Source organism: Schistocerca cancellata, chromosome 11 (assembly GCF_023864275.1).
Source record: "Schistocerca cancellata isolate TAMUIC-IGC-003103 chromosome 11, iqSchCanc2.1, whole genome shotgun sequence".
Taxonomy (NCBI): domain Eukaryota; kingdom Metazoa; phylum Arthropoda; class Insecta; order Orthoptera; family Acrididae; genus Schistocerca; species Schistocerca cancellata.
This window is the reverse complement of record NC_064636.1, coordinates 175,748,324-175,767,075: the sequence shown is the minus strand read 5'-3', so window position 1 is coordinate 175,767,075 and position 18,752 is coordinate 175,748,324. Positions and strand designations below refer to the sequence as shown.

General features: G+C 45.2%; 1 protein-coding gene across 3 annotated transcripts in view; it reads left to right on the top strand.

Moving 5' to 3' along the window:
- Window positions 1–18,752, top strand: part of LOC126108531 (neprilysin-2-like) — a 247,419-nt gene that overhangs the window by 174,700 nt on the left and 53,967 nt on the right. For all 3 annotated transcript variants that reach the window (XM_049913809.1, XM_049913811.1, XM_049913810.1), the window contains 3 exons: window positions 4,956–5,114; window positions 8,227–8,370; window positions 15,492–15,588. In XM_049913809.1, the coding sequence (XP_049769766.1) occupies window positions 4,956–5,114; window positions 8,227–8,370; window positions 15,492–15,588 (400 nt within the window). The remainder of the gene's footprint in view (window positions 1–4,955; window positions 5,115–8,226; window positions 8,371–15,491; window positions 15,589–18,752) is intronic.

Sequence of the window (18,752 nt, the reverse complement as noted above, 5' to 3'; positions counted from 1 at the left end):
ATGTTACAGAATCGCATCATCCCCAGCCTGGCTGATAAACACCTGCTGGGACGTACGATGTTTATGCAGGATGGCGCTCCCCCCATATTGTTAGACTCGTGAAAGATCTTTTGCGCGCGTCGTTTGGTGTTGATCGTGTGCTCAGCCGCCACTTTCGTCATGCTTGGCCTCCCAGTTCCCCAGACCTCAGTCCGTGCAATTATTGGCTTTGGGATTACCTGAAGTCGCAAGTGTATCGTGATCGACCGACATCTCTAGGGATGCCGAAAGACAACATCCGACGCCAATACCTTACCATAGCTCCAGACATGCTTTACATTGCTGTTCACAACATTATTCCTCGACTACAGCTAGTATTGAGGAATGATGGTGGACATATTGAGCATTTCCTGTAAAGAACATCTTTGCTTTGTCTTACTTTGTTATGCTAATTATTGCTATTCTGACCACATGAACCGCCATCTGTCGGACATTTTTTTAACTTTTGTGTTTTTTTGGTTCTAATAAAACCCCATGTCATTCCAAGCATGTGTGTCAATTTGTACGTCTCTATCTACATTATTCCGTGATTTATTCAGTTTTCAAATTTATACTGACTTTTTGATCACCTGGTACACGTGTCTTTTCTTCCTCAGATGTAACACATTTATTGTCAGACAATTATTTTTGTGTAGTTGTATTGAAACAAAGAAAAACGGAGGAAATCCCTAACACGATACTGCAGTGCGTGTGTTATTCCTAATTACGATGCAAAGTTCCTTCAGACGTGCATGCGTGTCTGAGGTAACAGCCACTGCCGCGACTACAGCCGTTATGAAATACAAGAAGTGTATTCGCGGTTGGGAATCTGGACAATCATTAGCTGTGTAATCGACGGACTGGGCCTCGAACCCGTATTTCCCGCTTATCGCCGTCGGCCGCCTCACAGTCTCGCTATGCGTGCACGACTCCTGGCCAGACCCGAACCTCCATATGTCGTCAACCCTGTGCCTACGCCACGTACTCCTACATCCGTCATGTATGTTCCCGTACAGGTCAGACGCTGTACCTGAAAGTTGCTTGCCCAGCATGTATTTATTTATTTATCTCCTGTTCTGGTGATCCATTTGTGACACTATTACAGGATATGGAACGTGTCAATTTTACAAGCTTTTGGCCATAATTTATGGTAATACATTAAACAAAACAAAAACAGTAGACAGTACCTTAGGTCCCACTACAAAAAATACGTTTTAGACATAGATAGAGATTACAAAAAAAAAAAAAAGTAAACAGTAACTTAGGTGCCACTACAAAAAATACATTTTAGAGATAGATAACGATTACAAAATAGTAAGTGTTACAGAGAAATAAATATCGTAAAATATATGTTTACAATAAAAATATACGATATTACAAATACAAATTTGGGCACACATTTGCAATGTACAATACAAGAAATGTTAAACACTGTAGTTCAGGAACTCTTCTATTGTGTAAACTGATCCTTGCAATAGGAACTGCCTTAAGGTTTTTTTAAACAAGAGATCATCTACCAAACACTTAATTCTTGAAGGGAGGGCATTAAAAATCTTACAGCCACTGAAATTGACTCCTTTCTGCACCATATTTAGATTTGGCTGTTCATAGTGGATATCATGTTTCCTTCTAGTATTGTGACTGTGATGTGCACTATTCAGCTTAAAGATGGATTTTTCTTTCCTCATGAAGCACATCAAAGAGAATATATATTGCGCAGTGGATGTAAGTATTTCAAGCTTCTTAAAAATATTCCTAGGATGGACTCCACACATGATCCTTATGGCTCTTTTTTGTACACACAGTACTTTCTTAGCCAGTGGCTGATTTCCCCAAAATATAATTCCAAATGCCATAATTGCATGAAAGTAACCATAATACGCTGACTTCATGGTTTCCATATTTCTATAAGAAGAAAGAATGCGCAATGCGTATACATGTCCTAAGAAACATTGTATCGTGATTCGGAACAATACAGGCAATGGAACATTGTATTTATGCGCAGACACCGGGCAAGTGACCTTCAAGTAAAATATTTTCCCTGCACTGGAAGATATACAGCGGATGTCACGTGGAAGTTTGCGTCTCCCCGTGAGTCGTGCTGTGTTGGCCAACCGGTAAGGCGACCGCCCGTGAGGGGCGGGAAATCCAGGATCAAGTCCCGATGCGGCATAACATTTCATTGTCGTCAGTCCATTAAACAGCTGATGGTAGTCCATATTCGCAAGTGGGATTACATTTCTTGTATATCTGTAATATGTCGATATGAATTGTCAAGTGATAACATATTTCACAGCAGTGCGACGACTGTATATGTGGCAGTGCGTTTTTTCAAGTCATGTCACTGAAAATAAAATGTTCGGGCATCGACACCTGTCTCTGGAATCGTTATCAGTAATAAGAAAATGGCCACTGACTGCCAGAGCTGGCAGTGTTTCGTTTCGACGCGAAACCAGCCTCTGGAAACTTCGAGAGAGGGCCGTCATGACGTACCTGTGTGGAAGGGAATTGAGAAACTCGCTGCAAATCCAGACCCAATGACGAACCAAGTTACGTCAGGTGGCACAAGGAATGTGACAGACGCTCCCACCTCCATACAAGCAAAAGATTTTTTTCCCTCCTGATGACGACGGCTGACACAGTTGTCGAAAGCTATAGTGTTGCATTTGAATTGTCACGGCTTGAAAATCGAGAAGAGTGTTTTTTCAGGTATGTCACCATGAAAAACTATGAGGACATAAATTATGTGATCTAAAGTATCCGGACACCCAGCTGAAAATGACTTACGAGCTCGTGACGCCCTCCACCGCTAATGCTGGAATTCAATATGGTGTTGACCCACCCTTAGCCTTAATGGCAGTTTGCGCTGTCTCAGGCAAACGTTCAATCAGGTACTGGAACGTTTCTTGGCGAATGGCAGCCCATTCTTCCCGGAATGCTGCACTGAGGAGAAGTATAGATGCCGGTCGGTGAGGCCTGCCCCAAAGTCGGCGTTCCAAAACATCCCAAAGGTGTTTTATAGGCTTCAGGTGAGGACCCTGTGCAGGTCAGTCCGTTACAGGGATGTCATTGTCGTGTAACCACTCCGCCACAGGCCGTGCATTATGAACAGGTGCTCGATAGTGTTGAAAGATGCAATCGCCATCCCCGAACTGCTCTTCGACAGTGGGAAGCAATAAGGATCTTAAAACATCAGTGTAGGCCTGTGCTGTGATAGTGCTACACAAAACAACAAGGGGTGCAAGTCCCCTCCATGAAAAACACGACCACACCATAACACCACCGCCTGAGAATTTTACTGTTGCCACTACGCACGCTGGCACTGCGCACTGGGCATTCGTCAGACCCACATGCTGTCATCGGATCGCCACATTGCGTGCCGTGGTTCGTCACTCCACACAACTTTTTTCCATTTTTAAATTGTCAGATTTTTACGCTCCTTAGACCAAACGAGGCGCCGCTTGGTATCTTCCGGCACGATTTGTGGCTTGTGAGCAGCCACTCGACCATGAAATCCAAGCTTCCCCACCTCCTGCCTAACTTTCATAGTTGTTGCAGCGGAATCTGATGTAGTTTGGAATTCCTGTGTGATGGTCTGAATAGATTACACATTACGACCCTCTTCAACTGTCCGTAGTCTCTGTCAGTCAACAGACGAGGTCCTCCTGTACGCTTTTGTGCTCTACGTGTCCATACACGTTCTCACTTCACTATCACATCGGAAACAGTGGACCTAGGGACGTTTAGGAGTGTGTAAATCTTGCCTACAGACGTACGACACTAGTGACACCCAATCACCTGACCACGTTGGAAGCCCGTGAGTTCTGCGGAGCGCCCTAATCTGCTCTCTCATGGTGTCTGATGACTACTGAGGTCGCTGCTATGGACTACCTCAGAGTAGATAGCAGCACAGTCCACGTAATATGAAAAACGTATGTCCGGATACTTTTGATCACATAATGTACACTGCTCAGTCAAAACATTATGACCAGTGCCCACCGTGACGTTTGACGCCGTCTCGTGTTATTGCAGCCACGTGACATGGTAAGAAAACGGTGTAAGCAGAGCAGAGACAGATGGGGGATCACCCTAGCAAAGGAAAGGGGGGGGGGGGGAGGTAGGGTTTGCAGCAACTCTGCTAAAGAGCACAATGCTGGTAAACATGCAAATGTTTTGGAGCACTTGTTCATCGTACATTGTTGAACATGGAGCTCCACAGCAGATAACCACACGTTTCCACGTGCTGACCTGACAACATCGTCAGTTACGATTGCCGTGGGCGTGGGACTACCAGGATTCGACACTCGATCAGTGGAAATGTGTCGGCTGCCTGGGTGAACCACATTTTTGCTACACTAGGTCGCTGGTCGTCTCCACAAACGCCGTCATCGATGTGAGCGGTGGCTGGCAACGTGCAGCACGATATGCATGCTGGCTGGTGGGAGCAGTATTATGCTTCCGTGGGACTTGTGGTAGTAATCGAAGACACACTGTGCACCGCCTGCACCCCTCATACACGATGTCTCATCTTCCTGCAGTATAACTGTCCGTGTCTTGGAGCCAGAACTGTGCTACAGTCGTTTGATGAGCATTACAGTGAACTCACGTTGATGTCTCAGTGACCGAATTTGCCTGATGTAAATACCATGGAACCCAACAGATGCCATCACCCAGAATTCAAATCAGCGGCTCGTTATTAACGAGAATTACATGATCTAAGCGTAAAGATCTAATGCCACATACCTCCACAAACCCACCAACAAACTTTCAGACCCTTAAAAGCAGAATCGGTGATGTATTTCGTTCCAAAGATGGACAAACAAGCTATTAAGTAGGAGGTGATGATGTTTCGTCTCATCAGTGTAAGTGGTTGTAGGCTGATAGGAACAGCCAGCACAGAGTGCATGCGTGTCACTACAGACGTTTCTGTCCCACAGGGTGATCGCCAACTACGTCATGTGGCGGGCGGCTGAGGCCCGGGTGAGGTTCATGACGGAGGAGATGCGCGAGCGCCAGCTCGACTACAACTACGCCCTGACCGGCAAGAAAGAGCGGCAACCCCGCTCGAGGGAGTGCGTCGAAATCGTCGCTACCGGGTGAGTTCGATACAACTGCATCAACACACGGAGGTACAGCTGTGCTTATTATTTGGCACATTATAAAGCCCCTGTCAGTAGATAACCAAATTCACGGCTACGTTGGTTTTATTTGCCTTGGTCGATACTGTTTCATACCAGGGTTGCAGCTCCATGACTTTATTTGTTGTTGTTTATGAATACGTGGTATCCGTCCTTTTAGACTAGTCCAAAGGTACAGGCACCGCGTGGAATCAGCATCTGTGGTACATATTCTGTAAACTGAAGGTGAATCGTGAGGGGGAGGGGAGAAAGCAAAGGGAAGGGGCTGTTTATGTCAGCTGCATCGGGACGTTTTGCGGAAGCAGCGTTGACAAGAGAAAATGTGTGACCAACCGGAATTCGAACCCAGGACTTCTGCTTACGTGGCAGTTGCATTAACCACAACGTCATATAGGCATTGTGCTTATCGCAGTTGTGTCGACCATCTCGCAAAACCTCTTTGCCTACTCACATTCCCAGCCAGCACCACCTGTCCACAGTCCACGTCCACATCTTCCACGCTCGCTACTTTGAGATTCCCGCAAGACACTGAATGTAATTATGCATCCGCACTGAAGGCGGTAGATTCACTGCCCATCGAGGCGAATCAGTCATATACGAATGCGTGGCGCCTTGTCTTTCGGTCTGGTGTACATTTTCACTCATCATCGCTGATTCTGCATAAAGTCCTGACGTGGCTGACATCAATAGCTCCTTTTCTTTCCTTTCCTTTCCTTTGCTTTTCTTTCTACTTCTCCACCTTCAGTACATAACATCTTATTGTTGTTGTTGTTATTGCTCTGATAGTGGTCTATAGTTCAGAGACAGCTTTGATGCAATTCTACACTCTGTGCTACCCATGGTGTACTGATCATATATGCAAAACTTTTTTAGCCCAAGTCCTTCTGACCCTGCTTACTTTATCTGAGCCTTGGTCTGCCTTGCAATTTTTACTTTCCCTCACACTTCCTTTCATTACCAAACTGATGATTCCTTGATGCATCTATGCACCACCTTTCGTCAGTTTGTGCCACAGATTTTATTTTTCCACAGTTTTATACAGTACTTCCTCATTAGTTTTTCGATGAATCCCATTATCCTCAACATTTTTCTGTAGCAACACATTCCAAAAGGTTCTAATTCTTTATAGCCTCAACTGCACATTATCCATGTTTCCTTTATGTAGAAGGCTACACTCTAGACAAAAATCTTCAGAAAAGATTTCCTAACTCTTAAACGTATATTTCTGTTTTCCAAAATGCTATTCGTGCTATTGCCAGTCTGCATTTTAGTCTCTCTCTACTTTGGCAATCATCAGTTACTTTCCTTCCTAAGTGTCAAAACTCGTCTACAGCTTTAAGTGTCTCATTTCATATCTAATTCTGTGAGCATTTCCTGGTTTAATTTGAGTACTCTCCATGAACCTGTTTTACTTTTATTAATATTTATCTTACACTGATCAGTCAGAATATTTTAAACACCTACCTAATAGCTGGTATGTCCACCTTTGGCGTGGATGACAGCGGCAACGCATCGTGGCATGGAAGCAATGAGATCTTGGTAGGTCGCTGAAGGGAGTTAGCACCAAATCTGCACACACAAGCCACCTAATTCCCGTAAATTGCTGGGTAAGGGGACGATGATCTCTGACGCCACATTCACTGACATCCCAGATGTGTTTGATCGGATTCAAATTTGGTGTGTTTGGAGGCAGCACATCAATTGAGAATTACTACTGTTTTCCTCGATCCACTCCATCACAGTCCTTGCCTTGTGACCTGGTGCTTTATCTTGTTGAAAAATGCCACTGCCGTTGGGAAACATGATCGTGACATGTGGCCTGGCCAGTGTACGATGCCCTTTGGTTGTCACAGTGCCTTGAACGAGCCCCACTGGACCCATGGATGCCCACGTGAATGTTCCCCATAGTATAATAGAGTTACCACTAACTTGTCTCCGCCCATTAGTACAAGTGTCAAGAAATTGTCCACTGGGAGCCGACCGATTCGCGCTCTTCAATCATGTTGATGAGGAAGGTATCGAGATTCATCAGGCCATACAATGCTCTGACACTGCGCCAACGTCCAGTGTCAACGGTCATAAGACCATTTCATTCGTAGTTATTGATGTCATGATCTTAGCATTTGCTCAAAACACTTGTCGGCTGTGGAGGCCCATTGTTTCGAGAGTTCGGTGCACTGTGTGTTAAGACACAGTTGTACACTGCTCAGCATTAAAGTCTGACCTTAGTTGGGCCACAGTTTGCTGCCTGTCTGGTTTTACTAGTATACCTAGCCTATGATGTCCAACATCTATATAGGGAAGGGTGGCTGCACAAACCTACGATGTCTGCATGTGCTTTCACCTTGGTTTCGCCATACATTGAAGGTATTCACCACAGTGCTCTGTGAAGATCCGACAAGGCGCGAAAATTCCAAAATGCTTGTGCCGAGCCCCTGGGCCACTAAAATCTGCCCTTCGTCAAATTCAGATAGATTGCATGCTTTTCCCATACATTCTACACATGGACAACACGCTCACTGACAGTACATGCGTTGTGTGTTTGTCTCACTGGCAGCCATTCCTCCCCAGGTGACACTGGAGTCGCCTGGACAGGCTTATATCGATTGTAGGCTGGTGATCATAATGTTCCGGCTGATCAGTGTATAGCCACCATACATTCCTTTCACATGGTCTTGTAAGTATTTTTCCATCTCTCATAGAATTACTGCATCAGTGTTCAACCGAGAAGTTTTTGTTTCTTCTTGAGCTTCAATTTCCAAGTTTCTCCTTTGCTATCTCTATCAATTGGTCAATGTACAGACTGAATAACATCATGGAGAGGCTAAAACCCTGATTCACTCCATTCTTAATTAGTGCTTGTCTTTCACATCCTTCAAGTCTTAGAACAGGAATCTGGTTCCTATACAACATTCTGGGAATTTTAATACAGCTGTATTCTGGGCATACATTTGTATTAAAATCCGCACCTATGTAGATGTTCCACTGTAGTTTCCTTGCATTCCTCCCAGTTCACGTTTGAGTGTGACATTTGAAGCGTTTGATACGAGCGACATACCTCATGTTCCAGCATGCCGCTGGCTGTGGGCTCCATCTATGTGCGCAGGTTCTTCGACAAGGAGGCCAAGAACGCAGCGCTCGAGATGGTGGACGACATCCACCAGGAGTTCCTCCACATGCTGCAAGAGGTGGACTGGATGGACGAGGGCACCAAGTATGTCTCACCCTTAGTGTCTGCAAAGAGTCCTAACTATTATCAGCAGTATCCGATAAGAAAATTAAAATGGAAAGTGTTACTCCATGCAACACCACTCTCATATTTATCAAACTTTGTGAAGATGTTCATCACATAAGAGGTATTAAATGATTTAGCTTTCATTCCATTCCCTCATCAGTATTGCTATGATGTGTAACCCCCACAATCATAAGTACTCTCTCTCGTTCACATTGGCATGGAAGGAAACAGTCTCACAATATTATCTAGAGGAATTTAATGTCCTGCTGAAATATATATGCTCTGTCAGTTCATGAAGGTCGCTGGCTGGAGACTGGTGTGAAGAAGTATGTCTTCTCACCGCATCCCAGACATGTTTTATGGGTGATTAGTCAGGGGGCCAGACAGGTCGATGAAGGATCCACACATTCTTCAAGATAGCTGTGAAGTAACTTGCTGAGAGGACTGTGGCATTTTCCTGCTGGTGTATGCCATTTGGAATCCTGGTCATTAAGGGTATTATAATAGGACTTACCAAACTTGCTACATAGCCTCCCTTTAGCTATTTCCAAATCAGTCTTGTTTTTATTAGGTTGGAGCATAAGTTCGTAGTGTGCTTGTTTTTCCTGTTCATGTTCAGTGTGCTGAGGAGCAGGCAGAGGTTCAGGGCACTCTCTTGCCAGTGGGATGAGAAACTGCCCCTAAAGGCGAAAGAACCAGCAATGATCAGCTGCACGAGGGTGTAGAAGGCAATAGAAACCACTGCATTAAACAGACATAACGTGTATCCACAGGACATGTGGCCTGTGATTGAAAAAGTGTCATGATGATCTCTCCATTGGCAAAAGATTCCGGAATAGTCCCCCATTCGGATCTCCAGGAGGGAACTGCCAAGGGGGAGGTGACCATGAGGAAAATATTGAACAATCAATGAAAGGATAAACTTCTATGACTCGGGGCATAGAATGTCAGAAGCTTGAATGTGGTATGGAAACAAGAAAATCTGAAAAGGGAATTGCAAAGCCTCAGTCTTAATAGATCAGTGAAGTGAAATGGAAAGGAGACAAGGATTCCCGGTCAGATAAGTATAGGGGAATATGAACAGCAGCAGAAAATGGTATCACAGGAGCAGGGTACGTTATGAATAGGAAGGTATGGCAGAGAGTGCGTTACTGCGAACAGTTCAGTGATACGGTTGTTCTTATCACAATCGACTGCAAACCAATATCGGCAACGAAGTTCAGCTATAAATGCCGACGTCGCAAGCTGAAGATGAAGGGACACAGAAAGTATATGAGTATATTGAAAGGGTAATGCAATACGCAAAGGGACATCAAAATCTAATACTCATGGAAGAGTGGAACGCAGTTGTAGGGCAAGGAGTAGAAGCAAAGATTACAGGAGAATATGGGCTTGGGTCAAGGAAAGAGAGAGGAGAAAGACTAAAAGACTAATGAGTTTAGTAATAACATTCAGAAGGTAATTGCGATTAATCTGTTCAATAATCACAAGAGGAGAAGGTATACTTGGAAAAGGCAGTGTGATAGGGGAAGATTTCAGTTGAATTATATCTTGCTCGGACAGAGATTCTGAAATCAGATACCGGATGGTAAGGCGTACCCAGGAGCAGATATAGACTCATATCCCAACCCATTACAGATGGAGAGTAGGCTGACGTTTAAGACATTAGTCAGGAGGAATGCACCTCTCTAAAAGGGCCATCACAAAAGCTGGAAAGAAAAACATAGGTACAATGAAGGTAACTGCAAAGAAACCATGGGTAACAGAAGAAGTACTTCAGCAGATCGATGAAAGAAGGAAGTAGAAAAATGTTCAGGGATATTCGGGAATAAAAGAAATACAAGTCGCTCAGGAATGAAATAAACAGGAAGTGCAGGGTGTCGAAGGCGAAATAGCTGCATGAGAAATGTGAAGATATCGAAAAAGAAATGATAGTCGGAAGGACTGATTCAGCATGTAGGAAAGTCAAAACAGCCTTCGGTGAAACCAAAAACAAGTGAGGTAACATTAAGAGCGCAACTGGAATTCCATTGTTAAATGCAGAGGAGAAAGCGAGTAGTTGGAAAGAGTACATTTAAGGCCTCTATGTGGGAAAGATCTGTTTGATGTGACAGAAGAAGAAACAGGAGTCGATTTAGAAGTGATAGGGGATCCAGTATTAGAATCAGAATTTAAGAGAGTTTTGGAGGACTTGACATCAAATAAGTCAGAAGGGATCGATAACATTCCATCACAATTTCTAAAATCACTGGGAGAAGTGGCAACAAAACGACTATTCACGTTGATGTATAGAAAGTATGAGTCTGGCAATATACCGTCAGAGTTTCGAAAAATATCATCCACACAATTCTGAAGACTGCAAGAGCTGACGAGTTCGAGAACTATCGCACAATCATCTAAACAGCTCATGCATCCAAATTTGCTCATAACACTAATATACAGAAGAATGGAAAAGAAAACTGAGGATGTGTTAGATGACGATCAGTTTAGCTTCAGGAAAGGCAAAGTCACCAGAGAGACAATTATGACGTTGCGGTTGATAGTGGAAGCAAGACTAAAGACAAATCAAGTCACGTTCATAGGACTTGTCGACCCAGAAAACGCGTTAGACAATGCAAAACAGTACAAGATGTTCGAAATTCTGAGAAAAATGGTAAGCTGTAGGGAGAGACAGGTAATGGACAATATGTAGAAGAAGGAAGAGGGAATAATAAGAGTGGACGACGAAGAGCGAAGCACTTGGATTAAAAAGGGTGTAAGACAGGGATGTAGTCTTTCGCCCCTACTGTTCAACCTGTACATTGGTGAAGCAATAATGGAACTAAAAGAATGGCGCTGGAGTGGAATTAAAATTGAAGGTGAAAGGGTATCAATGACACGATTTGCTGATGACATTGCTGTCTTGAGTGAAAGTGAAGAAGACCTCAGCAGTTAAGTCCCGTAGTGCTCAGAGCCATTTTAGCCACTTAACCTATTGTTCTGTTAAGTGGTTCTCCATGTCACACCCATTTCCTTAAAATATTCTACCGCCATTGGTACCAAATTTAGTAATTAGTTATGTCCTCCCACCATGTTCTGGTACGCTTTCGAATTTCACATACTTTCGAACTCCATTTCTTGCGTATTCTTCTTTGCCACACACCCTCTTAAACTTTTGTACTGCGTTGTACATAAAAATTATGCAAATTAACCTAGTGTTCGGCACATAACCTGCTGTTATATTCCATGTCACTCACTCACGCTCTCCCTCTCATTCACTACTGTACAGCTAATACCACATTGATATAAAAAATTTATGCAAATTAATTGAATTGGTATTCGTCGCATGTATGGGGTAGTATTTCTTAACTCGCAGCATCCTATTGGTCAGTGAAACCGATGGAATATACACTCCTGGAAATTGAAATAAGAACACCGTGAATTCATTGTCCCAGGAAGGGGAAACTTTATTGACACATTCCTGGGGTCAGATACATCACATGATCACACTGACAGAACCACAGGCACATAGACACAGGCAACAGAGCATGCACAATGTCGGCACTAGTACAGTGTACATCCACCTTTCGCAGCAATGCAGGCTGCTATTCTCCCATGGAGACGATCGTAGAGATGCTGGATGTAGTCCTGTGGAACGGCTTGCCATGCCATTTCGACCTGGCGCCTCAGTTGGACCAGCGTTCTTGCTGGACGTGCAGACCGCGTGAGACGACGCTTCATCCAGTCCCAAACATGCTCAATGGGGGACAGATCCGGAGATCTTGCTGGCCAGGGTAGTTGACTTACACCTTCTAGAGCACGCTGGGTGGCACGGGATACATGCGGACGTGCATTGTCCTGTTGGAACAGCAAGTTCCCTTGCCGGTCTAGGAATGGTAGAACGATGGGTTCGATGACGGTTTGGATGTACCGTGCACTATTCAGTGTCCCCTCGACGATCACCAGTGGTGTACGGCCAGTGTAGGAGATCGCTCCCCACACCATGATGCCGGGTGTTGGCCCTGTGTGCCTCGGTCGTATGCAGTCCTGATTGTGGCGCTCACCTGCACGGCGCCAAACACGCATACGACCATCATTGGCACCAAGGCAGAAGCGACTCTCATCGCTGAAGACGACACGTCTCCATTCGTCCCTCCATTCACGCCTGTCGCGACACCACTGGAGGCGGGCTGCACGATGTTGGGGCGTGAGCGGAAGACGGCCTAACGGTGTGCGGGACCGTAGCCCAGCTTCATGGAGACGGTTGCGAATGGTCCTCGCCGATACCCCAGGAGCAACAGTGTCCCTAATTTGCTGGGAAGTGGCGGTGCGGTCCCCTACGGCACTGGGTAGAATCCTACGGTCTTGGCGTGCATCTGTGCGTCGCTGCGGTCCGGTCCCAGGTCGACGGGCACGTGCACCTTCCGCCGACCACTGGCGACAACATCGATGTACTGTGGAGACCTCACGCCCCACGTGTTGAGCAATTCGGTAGTACGTCCACCCGGCCTCCCGCATGCCCACTATACGCCCTCGCTCAAAGTCCGTCAACTGCACATACGGTTCACGTCCACGCTGTCGCGGCATGCTACCAGTGTTAAAGACTGCGATGGAGCTCCGTATGCCACGGCAAACTGGCTGACACTGACGGCGGCGGTGCACAAATGCTGCGCAGCTAGCGCCATTCGACGGCCAACACCGCGGTTCCTGGTGTGTCCGCTGTGCCGTGCGTGTGATCATTGCTTGTACAGCCCTCTCGCAGTGTCCGGAGCAAGTATGGTGGGTCTGACACACCGGTGTCAATGTGTTCTTTTTTCCATTTCCAGGAGTGTAGCTTAAACAAAAGATTGCTAATAAAACACACATCCTGCCACCACGAGCCCTCACCGCTGCAGGTGAAAGTTGGGTCCATTTTCGTGTATACAGTTAGGATTCTTCCAGTATTACACTGACATCACAGAACTCCTAGGCGCGCTCACACTGGTCCCATTCGAGATGACACATAGCTGTGGGGCGGTGCAGCACCGAGAGAGATGTTGTCTACTTCTGGCTCTTATGCAACCAGATATTCGGTGTAGCACTGATAGGTTGAGTTGTTGGATGTCCTCCTGAAGGATATTGTGCGAAATTCTGTCCTACTTGCCGGACAACACGGAGTGATGGTCTGGTGTGTCATTTCTTCTCGTAGCGGGACCACTTTGGTTATCATCCACGTCGGCCTTACAGCTCAGTGGTATGTGGACTGTTTCTGTCCCCCTTAATGTTCATGGCAAGCCATCCTGGGCTTACATTTCAGCCATATAATGGGTTTCCTGCTCATGACGAGAGATCCTACTGCTGATCTTCGTGCATGCCAAACCATACCTTCGCCAGGAAGGTCGCCGGATCTACCCCAACTGATAACACTTGGACCATTATGTGTAGGCTCCTCCAGCCAGGTTTTGACGAGCTAACGCACCAATTGGACAGAATTTCGCACGAAATCCCTCAGGAGGACATCCAACAACTCAATCAATCAGTGCTAATCCGAATAACTGGTTGCATAAAAGCCAGAGGTAGACTGACGCATTATTGACCTCCTCAGTTTATGATACTCTTTCTCTAGAATAAATTATCTCGTTTTCTTCTTAAAGTTATTATCATTTCTTGGTCTGTACATGTACAGAACTTCTACCAATTCCATCCTGTTTGGATAATTCCTTCATGGTGCGTCATTTTCTTGTTTTACTCACAGAGTTTATATCTCTAACAGGAACTGCAAGGATAAGTTAAGAGAAATCAGGGCTCGTATGGAACCATACACATTCAGCTTCCTCTTACTCTATTTGACAGGAAAACAGGTTCAAATGGCTCTGAGCACCATGGGACTTAGCATCTGAGGTCATCAGTCCCCTGCCAACCGGAGTGGCCGAGCGGTTAAAGGCGCTACAGTCTGGAACCGCACGACCTCTACGGTCGCAGGTTCGAATCCTGCCTCGGGCATGGATGTGTGTGATGTCCTTAGGTTAGTTAGGTTTAAGTAGTTCTAAGTTCTAGGGGACTTATGACCACAGCAGTTGAGTCCCATAGTGGTCAGAGCCATTTGAACCATCATCAGTCCCCTAGAACATAGAAGTACTTAAACCTAACTAACCTAAGTACATCACACACATCTATGCCCGAGGCAAGATTCGAACCTGCGACTGTAGCGGTAGCGCGGTTCCAGACTGAAGAGCCTAGAACCGATCGGCCACTCCGGCTGGCAGGAAAACAGGAAAGGGTGTGACTACAAGTCGTACAAGGTAACCTCCACCATGCACCGTATTGCAGACTGCTTAGTATGAATGCAGATGAAGGTAAGCCGATAAGGTCTATTTTCCCCCTTTCTCAAATGATTTATTTCTTCATTTCTGATGTCACCTACTCGTACAGAGATCTAACAGATCCTGACAGTGTTCACTGATTGGCTAGAACAGAACATAATGGAGCCACTGCCAGCCGCAGTACAGGAGCCAAGGAGCTCTTCCCCTGGAAGATGACGGGCTTCTGCATCATGAAAATGGTATTGGGATTCATGAGTCAATGTAATGTTCTGCCACTGTGCTAATGTCCAGTGGCGATGGTCACATGCCCATTTCAATCATAGTTGCCAATCTCGTGATGCCAAATTTAAACATGCAGGGGTCGTCGGCTGCTAGGTGCCCTCTGTGTTCAGGCGCACTTGTACTTTTCCGAACATCTAAGATTGATGTTAGTTCTGCCACAGTTCCCCTCCACAGTTCCTACGATCTCCAACGTCCGTAGTGAGAGGTGTCTGGGAAGTGGCTTCACCTTGGTTTCGCCATGTGTTAAGGACACTCACCACTCCATTTCTCGAACTCCCTACAAGTAATGTAGTTTGCAAAATGCTCATCTCGAGCCTCTGGGCCATCACACTCAGATAGATCGTGCACCTTTACCATTCTACACACTTACAGCACACTCACTGATACTACAGGCTCCATGCGTGTCTCTGACTAGCAGTCATTCCTCGCCAGGTGACACTGCTATCGCCAGGACGGGTTTATATTGATAGTGGGTCGGTGGTCATAATGTTCTTGCTGATCAGTGTATAATGTAATGTGGTGTGATCCAATGTTTAGGGAGAAGGCACTAGAGAAGGCCAAGTCCATAGTCGCCCACATCGCCTATCCTGATGAGTTGCTGGATGACAGCAAGCTGGATCACTTCTATGAGACGGTAAGTCATGACAAATCAATATGTAAACATGTGCAATGCCTGTAAGTGGAACCTCAGTATTGCCTACACATCTTGTTTGTTCAGCAATGCTTGTTTTATTCTGATCCCTCTGTACCAGCTGATGATTGTCTTGCAGCATAACGACGTTTAAATACAAAACTATTTAAATAAAACGTCCTTGCTACAGCAATAAATAAAAAACTTTCCTGCTTCATGTTTAATATATTACATACATGCCTGCTTGGCGGTTGTAACTGTTTATAATAATAAAGCGTAGTGCCCAATATTACTACATCCACAGGTTGGTCATTTAGGACTTTTTTGAATTTACCGACATCTTAGCTTAGCAAAAATGAGCCACCTTGCATTTCGATGTCATAGAGATGGGAGGAGGAGTGGGGAGAATCCATTGTTTGCCCCAGAACGGTCCTTGGTAGAGGAGGAGGTGGAGAAAATTCTGTGATTGTCCCAGAACTGACCTTGGGGTGGAAGAGGGCTGGGGTGACCTTGATCTGGTCGGGAAGGATAAGTGGAGTGGGACACCCACTATTGATGTTCAGTCATGTATGAAGTCTTTTCTGCACCCCATATTCGGATCTAGTAGAGGTTAACCTTTTGATTCTGTGGAAGTTTGCCTCATAACTAAAACGTAAATGCGCAGAAAGATTTTCTTTCACCATAGCTCCATCGCTGTACATCTGAAATAGCGTTGAACTCCTATTTTAATTATGTAAAGATTCATTTGAAGCTTCGTTTCGAGGATACGCCAAGTACTTGGTGTGGCATTTCTTTCTCCCTACTGGCTCCATGCATCATTTTTATGGACTAGGTTAGAACGAAAGGCGAATCCTCCCAAGGTTTTTGCTGATACATGTGGCTGTCTAGTTCTTTCTGCTGTGCTCAAACATCTTGTTCCTTCAAACTGGTGGAGGTGCTGACAAAATCTTCTCTGCACTGTGTCACCATATCGACAGTTGAAAAAACTCTAATACACACAATGCCTTGTGTATATGACCCACGGTATTTACTTACAACAACAAATTTTTCACTGTACTTTGGCAATGATCGAAACTTTGAAACATCTTTCACATTCTCTATAATTGTTACCGATATACCCCAAGCAGCTGTATGTGTTTGTACTAATCTTTTTCAGCTGACCTGTAAATGTGTAGTGATAACTGTTTATGATGTATGCGAAGGGTGTCATGGCGATGGAGTATACATGGGGGATGTGACTGACACTTCAGGATGTCAAGTGATTGGGGCCAGCTGCCAGCCAATCATAGACCTTTCTTAGGCGCCATGTTCTCGCAATGTTGCTTATTTTGTGCATACTACCAGGCATAGGAAGTTGTAGAACTCCCCAGAGTGGCACCACCGTCGTGTTCACAGATAGGGGAGGCTGCGACAGCTTAAATTCTGGTATTGTCACAAGTGGAGCGCTGACACATACCACACATTTGTGTGATAATATCCTGTATGTTAGAGTAGTTAACACTGACCTGCATTTTAGTGCACGAAAGTGGGTTTACCAAACTTGGTCATCAACTCGTTCACTGACAAAGTAAATATTCCAGGATTTGAATCGAGAATAACTGCTACATGAGAAAACTGCAGCGAAGCAGCTGGCTTTCATGCATATTATAAAAGTGTAAGTATGCATGCATGTACTTAAGTATGTAGGTGTATATGTACACTTATATCATTGTACAACACATAGTTAGGAAGTATGACGTATAAACACTGATCTGCACGAGAACGGAACTGCAGGGTGAATTTCACTAAAAATACCATTTAAACATGCGTACAAATATGTGTGACATGTGAATATGCAGGCTACACCAAGGATAAAAAGCTTCTTCTAAGCCCTTGCATCAGTTTGAAGCAAACTTGATGCCCATATCACTATCTGGAAAGGATTACTGTGAAGTTACAAAACAACAACCTCCCATTCGTATGGGGATGATAACATGGAAAGAGAAAGGGGAGAAGGAGAGGGGGATAGATGAGATGGACACAGATAGGGGGAAAAGGAGATGGAAGAGAGAGGGGAAAGGGAAATTGACATAAAACAAAGAGTACAAGACGGACTGAGAAGGGGAGAGGACGAGATGAAAGGAGAGAGTGGAGAGGAGGAGATGGACAGCGTGAGGAGGAAGAGCAGATGGAATAAGAGGGAGAGTGGGAGAAGGACATAGGGGGAAGGATCAGTTCAGCAGAAGGGGTTGAGGAGATTGATACAGACAGGGGGATGAACAGATAGAGAGAGAGAGAGAGAGGGACATTGACAGAAAGTGGAGGTGTAGGAGATGAACAGAAAGAGGGGAATACAGGAGATGGGCAGAGAAAGGGGGAACCAGGAGATGGACAGAGAGAGGGGCATGAGAACATGGACGGAAAAGGGGGGGTAGGAGATAAAGAGAGGAGAGGAGGAGATGACAGAGAAAGGGGGAAGTATGAGATGGACAGAAAGAGGGGCAGGACGACGTGGACAGAAACTGAGAAGGGAGCAGATGAACAGATAGAGGAGATAAGAGGAGATGGACAGAGAAAGGGGGTAGGAGAAGATTGGCAGAGAGAGCGGCAGGAGGGCATGGACAGAAAGCGAGGGTGTAGGAGATGATCAGGAAGAGGGGAGAGGAGGTCAGAGAAAGCGGGAAGAAGGAGATGGTCGAAGTGTGGTATAAATTCATACTGGAGCAATGTCAGCTACTCAGCTTGTCACTTAATAGAGAGAAGTCTCCTAGTCCAGATACGATGTCAGTTAGGTTCCTTTCAAAGCACACTGATGCAATAGCTCATACTTAGCAATCACACACAACTACTAACTCAATCTAAGAACTGTCCCTAAAAACTGGAAAGCGGCCCAGGTCAAGAAAGCATATAGGAGTAATCCGCTGAATTATAGACTCATATCACAGACATCTATTTGCAGTAGGATTTTGGAACGTATACTCTATTCGAACGTTATGAATTACATCAGAGAAAACGATGACTTGACGAATAGTCAGTATTAATGCAGAAAAGATCGTTCTTGTCCTACACAACTACCTCATTATTAACATGACGTAATGAGTGCAATCGACACTAGATCTCAAGTTTATTCCATAGTTCTGCATTTCCAGAAGGCTTTTTCAAACCATTCCGCAGAAGGGAATGATTGC